This window comes from Branchiostoma lanceolatum, chromosome 9 (genome assembly GCF_035083965.1).
Source record: "Branchiostoma lanceolatum isolate klBraLanc5 chromosome 9, klBraLanc5.hap2, whole genome shotgun sequence".
In the NCBI taxonomy this organism is placed as follows: domain Eukaryota; kingdom Metazoa; phylum Chordata; class Leptocardii; order Amphioxiformes; family Branchiostomatidae; genus Branchiostoma; species Branchiostoma lanceolatum.
This window is the reverse complement of record NC_089730.1, coordinates 7,791,054-7,797,151: the sequence shown is the minus strand read 5'-3', so window position 1 is coordinate 7,797,151 and position 6,098 is coordinate 7,791,054. Positions and strand designations below refer to the sequence as shown.

The following is a 6,098-nucleotide window of genomic DNA, read 5'->3' as shown; positions in this document are numbered from 1 at the left end:
TGCGGACAAAGACACACACAAAAGATACTCAATGCTATAAAGAACAATTCACAACGGTAATTTTTACCTAACGAAGAATTCCGGCGCACAAATGAAGAGAAAACGACGAATTCGAGAAGCACAAAGAAATGGCGACCTCTACCCACCTTTCTTCTCCAAAATTCTCAGTGACGTCATAGTCACATGACTAACATCACGTGATGCAAACCGCGGGTAATGTTCACGTGATTTTTCCGCGAGACTTTGCAGACTTTTGCGAGAAAAGACGAGAGTTGGGACCGATATTTTTTTCTAAGATGGCTGCGCCTATCAGATTTGTGGCCACTCAACTTTCACGAAGAGTTTATCCTCTTTGGCAAGCGGTTTCTCACCAGAGAAAGCTAACGACGCAGGTAAGGATTGATTTCATCTTTTAGAGTCTGGTATTATCCTCGCTTCAGACAATGCCTGGTTGCCAAGGCCACTTTTATCTTACTTTTATCGAGCACAACTTCTCAGTTACTCAAAAATAGATTTATGACCAAACACGAAAATCTTATTTTCCACATCTACGAAAATTACGACAGACTTCTGTCTCGCTACAACTGTTTTCCACGATTTCTGCATATCTAGGTCCAGGCTCGATGGAACACCTCAGTCTACCTACAGCAGGCACGGGGCCTGTCCAGAACATCAGTAGTAAGGTGTGAGGCTGAGGAAGATACAGAAGGAGGAGGATCAGAGGAGTCTGAACTCCCCGTGGTAACCTGGGAGGAGAGTGTCAGCTATCTTCGATCATCAGGTAAACCAATAATAGCTTTGGTTTACTTCCATATGTGTCAATAGTTATGTTCAGTAGATTAAGAAATAGACAACACTTTCAAAGAATATTTACTGTATTATAACAATTTTTTACACTTTTTCCGCACACAAAGTAAAGCACTCGACAACAACCTTTTGATCATCAACATCGGTGATACCCCCAAATAGCCCCATCAGGGGCAAAGTAGGGGGGAGTTGAGGTCCCAGGCTAGGGTCGGGCAGGCCTTCAGCCTGGCACAGAACGACTCAACTATCAGTCGTCTGATCCCTCTCCAGTTAAAACAAACCAAAGCCTATGTCACTGACACATGACCTGAACGAAAGGTTAGTGTCAGCAATAGGTGAAAGGTAGTCAGTATCAACCCCCATCTGGGGGCTTTCGAAGCATGTAGCAATTCCATCCCTCACTTAACCATTGACAGTTGGAACATGTTTACAATTCTCTTGCAGAATTTGCTGAACGCTACAGAGGGAAGGAAGTCTGGTGGGACTATGTAAGGAACCACAAAGGGAGTGTCCCGCCCCAGAAAACACGGAAAACATGCATTGTGAGTTAATCTGTTCATAAAGTCTTATACATGTATTCTAGACAACAACACTGGAGTTATCACTAGTTATTCATGTTATCACTAGTTATTCATGTCAACATAGAAGTCTTTTTCATTGTAACATTTAGCACAAGCAATCTTTTGACAATGTGTTTTGTTTAAGTATTTCATCCATGTGGTAAAGTTTTGTGTGAATTTTTTCCATTGCAGAGAGCAAGGAGGATATCCACAGGGAACCCCTGTCCTATCTGTCGGGATCAGAATCTAGTCGTAGACTACAGGGTATGTAGGACTCACTATACTCTCATAGAAAACTTTTTTATCATTTGTAATCTCAACAGGAATCACAGTCTGTTATGGTGTACCACTATGAGCCTTCTCCTAGATCCTACCATGTACTTGTCATGTCATTATATCAAAAGAAAACAGTTGATATGGCAGCCTAGCAACAATCATAGTTAGTAGTTCAATGTCTGCTGAAATATTTGAGACTTACACTGAGGATGATGATGACTACAAACCAGCCTACTAGTAGGCTACTTGTGATTTGTAAATGTGAAATTAACCATGATGGCAACTTGGCAAGTATTACAGTGGCTTGCTAAAGAAATGTAAAATGTTTTAATCCCTGATCATGATGAATGTTTCTCCAAAGCCTTGCTACCGTCTTGTGCTGTATTAATGAAGTTGGGGAGAAGAATGAGTAGGGATAATTCAGTACCCATACCATGAGTATGACAGTTATTTCCAACTGTTGACTAACATGTTCTGTTGTTTCAGAATGTTGAACTTCTACAGCACTTCATCTGCCCCCATACTGGTGAAATGGAAAATGTTCTCAGAACAGGTAGGCCTTTTCAACAACTGTCAACATATCCTTTCCATCAGATGTGTACAAAGTTATGTTCTCTCTTAATCATTGTCACGTCTTTGATCATGTAGTCTCAGATAGATTCATGATATTTTTCATTGTCATTTTCAGGTGTTTGCCAGAAGAAACACAAGCTGTTGATTAAGGAAATTGAAAAGGCTAAAGACCACGGTAAGGCCTTTGAATTCTTTAACACTCTAAGTATGTAAGGATGATTTACTTGGGTGTCCAGCTCATTCGCAGATAATTTTTTGTAGTAAATTTGAACCCGACGGCCATTTCCCTTTCCAGCCTTCCTGAGAAATAACTCACTGATGACTGACAAATTTTGTCAGTAAAAAAAGAAATTATGCATTCACCAACATAGATGAATTGAGAGCTAAACCAATAAAAATTGTATGTATTTGTTCCGAAAATAATTTCATCAGGTTGGTAGAACATAGAGTATTGGAGATTCTTTTTACACAACCGGTAATTCTCACCTGCTGACGTTTCGGTGTCTGTCAGACACCTTCTTCAGAGCTTCTGACTGGAGTACTGCTTCTCACCGCTATAAGTAGCCGATGTAGGTGGCGCTTTTGCGGCGAGAACGTAATCCCAAACGTGGCTAGGTCCCATGCGCAAGCTGTGAAGAAGTATACATTGGGGAAACAGGCAGGACCCTTGGAACTAGGCTCAAGGAACATCAAAAGGAAGCTACCGACAGTGATGCGGTCAAGTACACTAGGTCCCAGAAAAGACAAGCACAACAAGAAGAGAAGAAATCTGCAATCTCGGACCATGTTGCTAGAAACAACTGTGTCATTGACTGGGAGGGAGCCAAAGTAATAGACAGGGAGGACAACAGACGCATTCGTTGGGTCAAGGAGGCAGTATGGATTAGGAAGTCATCACCAGTGATGAACCGAGACGAGGGGGGATACAAGCTCAGCCACGTTTGGGATTACGTTCTCGCCGCAAAAGCGCCACCTACATTGGCTACTTATATAGCGGTGAGAAGCAGTACTCCAGTCAGAAGCTCTGAAGAAGGTGTCTGACAGACACCGAAACGTCAGCAGGTGAGAATTACCGGTTGTGTAAAAAGAATCTCCAATACTCCTGTATGTATTTGTCTTTTCCTACAGGTCTTCTCCCCTTCGCAGTGCCACATAAGGAGTATGATTATGAGGAGTATTTCAGGAAACATCCTGCTACTGCAACTGATACTAAGACAGGGTAGCCATTCCTGCAGCATCACTACTGAAATGATCTACATGCAACTGTCAATCAAGTTGACATAATTATGGCACGGGGCATTACTATTGGTCAGCTTGATAGCAAGGAATTTGTTCAGGCCAATCTGATGCGATTTTGGGGAAATTTCTTGTTAGAATAACTTAACATTTAGTTGACCATGGAAACCAAATTCTTGCCTTCACATGGTCATTTGACAGTCCCAATAGATACAATAGTAAGTAGGAATATCGTTCAAATTTTACGATGTAAACAGGAAGCTACATTTTATTATATGATGCACATGAATCTTCAAAATGTAACAACCTTGCAGTTCAAGGCTAGCCATGTACTAGTGTACTAGTAGTTTGGTACCACCTAGCATGTTTACATAGAACTGCAATGAGGCAGACCCACAGATATGTACAAGGAAGACAACTTTGGTAGACTCTGAATAAATTTCTCAGTTTATTCTCCTGATCAGAAAGAATAAAATGAGAGAAAAGTTACAGAAATGAACTAATATGTACGAACACCGGAATACATATGACAAATATCTCTTAACTTAAGTAGCTCCGACTTGTGTATTCTCAAATGCCATTTTAAGAAATATTCAAGAACACGGCTTCTTTGGCACCCAGTAGTACAGTATGTACATTGTATCTCTATTAAACATACAGTATTGCTTTACAGAACTCAATGGTTTCATGTCTTTCTAAAAATGTAACTGAACACTGGTTTAAAACAGCTGCAGTCTGTATTGTACATCCTGTAGAGACATTACCCAAGCATGTTGGTATGTACAGAATGCTTCAATTGACAAGTCATGTGTTTATGGGGGTGTTGGGCGTTGATGCCTGGATTGGCCCCCATTTGTGCTAAATGTAGAAGTCATCGCTGCACATATTTTCAGTACACATGATCCGCATCCCTTCAGGCTAGATATGCAGTAGATGATATCGCTGTGAAGCACAGTTGTCAATCAGTTTGACATATAGAAAATTTTAGCAATCTTTAAAATCTCATTCAAAGGATGTCGATTATTTGACAAAGGCAAAAATGAAACAATTGAAATCTCTGAATCTGGCTGATATGATATCCAAACTTTTTTATAGAATATGAAGTATTTCAAATCATATTCTAACACATACATGATCAAGAATAGTTTGGATGAGCTTGGAGAATCTCGAATACAACATTCCAATAATCAAAGGTAATTTGGATGCAGAGATACAATAAACTACATAAGGAAAAATACAATAAAGAGAATTCCATGTTTGATACATTCTTCGTAGAAAAGTTGTATTCAAAGTACAAAATTTCAAAAACCTTGGAAGGTACAAAATCTTGCCCACTTTTCTAGTGACCTGCCTTGATATCTTAATTACCGTCAGCTCACATTCTACAAAACCCTTATAACTTCTAATGGTATAGTGCAGACCATTGGAATAACAACAACATTTTCTACACTACTATAGAGCTACTGGTACAAAATAGAAGAAAAAACCTTTGGTCCTTCTCAGGAGAAAATATTCCGACTCTTATATACAGTATATACAACATATTATACGTCATGGCTGATATGCTAGCATCTCTCCATGCATACCAGATATACATCTGGTATATACCTCGCATTATTGGGGAATATACCCCACCACATGTTAACACTATCTGCAACATGTTAGATATGTTAAAATTCTCTGCAGCCAGCAACAGGCTATGGTGATACCATGTTTTCCTGTTTACAATAACATAGACTGCCGATCAACGATAAAAGTATTTCACACAACAGGATATTCCCTAATATTTAGATGTAGAACCTCAGTTTGGCAACATGCTCTATACGTTACAAGTAATTTAGATCCGTCGGCATTCGACAAGTTTTGAAAAATTCACTCTCTCAATAATGCCAGCATGTGGTCATTTCCACTGGCCCAAATCAACTCTTCACTGGCCTGAAATTTCAAAGCATTTCACTGACTCCCAGCCTAGTCTTCCAATCAAGACATGCTTTAAGAATATATATGCAGACTGGCCATCAAATAGACCAATAACAACACATGGAAAAAAAGGCCTATTTACTTGTCAACTTCTAGTGAGACCTTTTTTCTATCCTATGGAGTCTAGAATGAAGACTGACAGTTGGCTACCATGACCTGATGTCATGACCCCTACATGACTCCCTAATGTGGTTTCCCCATGTGGTACACCCCTAAACACTTGGGGGTGTCCTTCATTGCCATACCAGATGCTACAGCTGTCAAAGTCAAATAAAATAGCTAGCATTCCCTAACGCTCACCGCACAGGCATTTTGGATATGTACAAAAATAGCTTCTTTCAAAATGATTCTTACAGAAAGAAAGAATTCTGTTAACTAGCTCTGTACAAGAAGAGCAACAGCATTTTCCTTATAAGTCACAAATAAACCTTGAATAAATAACAGATTCTTTTGCAAATATGTATAAATTGCACTTTGGAGTTTTAACCAAGATGTTTTGTCATCACATCTGTAACCTCCTACTTTAAGCTTGACACTTATATGTTTGAAAACATCTAGTTTATGTAAAATGAAATAGTTTGAACCATCTTGCTTTACAGCAATTCCCCTGTATACCTTGACTTCCAGTAGCTAACAACCTAAAGCTGCAAATCAACAAAACAGAAG

The 6,098-nt window shown here is 39.5% G+C and overlaps 1 protein-coding gene across 1 annotated transcript; it reads left to right on the top strand.

The window, feature by feature from the left end:
• The first annotated feature begins 259 nt into the window (after window positions 1–259).
• On the top strand, window positions 260–4,127 carry LOC136441741 (small ribosomal subunit protein mS40-like). The gene is made up of 7 exons (XM_066438189.1): window positions 260–392; window positions 613–781; window positions 1,252–1,349; window positions 1,560–1,631; window positions 2,130–2,196; window positions 2,332–2,391; window positions 3,345–4,127. The coding sequence occupies exons 1-7, from the start codon at window positions 297–299 to the stop codon at window positions 3,437–3,439; spliced, it is 657 nt and encodes a 218-aa protein (XP_066294286.1). The 5' UTR covers window positions 260–296; the 3' UTR covers window positions 3,440–4,127.
• Window positions 4,128–6,098: the final 1,971 nt, after the last annotated feature.

Excerpts from the sequence above, each read along its gene's own strand:
- LOC136441741 (XM_066438189.1), top strand. The coding sequence starts at position 297 with ATGGCTGCGCCTATCAGATTTGTGGCCACTCAACTTTCACGAAGAGTT. Across the intron at positions 1,350-1,559 it reads AAACACGGAAAACATGCATT|AGAGCAAGGAGGATATCCAC; the intron begins GTGAGTTAATCT and ends TTTCCATTGCAG. Across the intron at positions 2,197-2,331 it reads GGAAAATGTTCTCAGAACAG|GTGTTTGCCAGAAGAAACAC; the intron begins GTAGGCCTTTTC and ends TGTCATTTTCAG.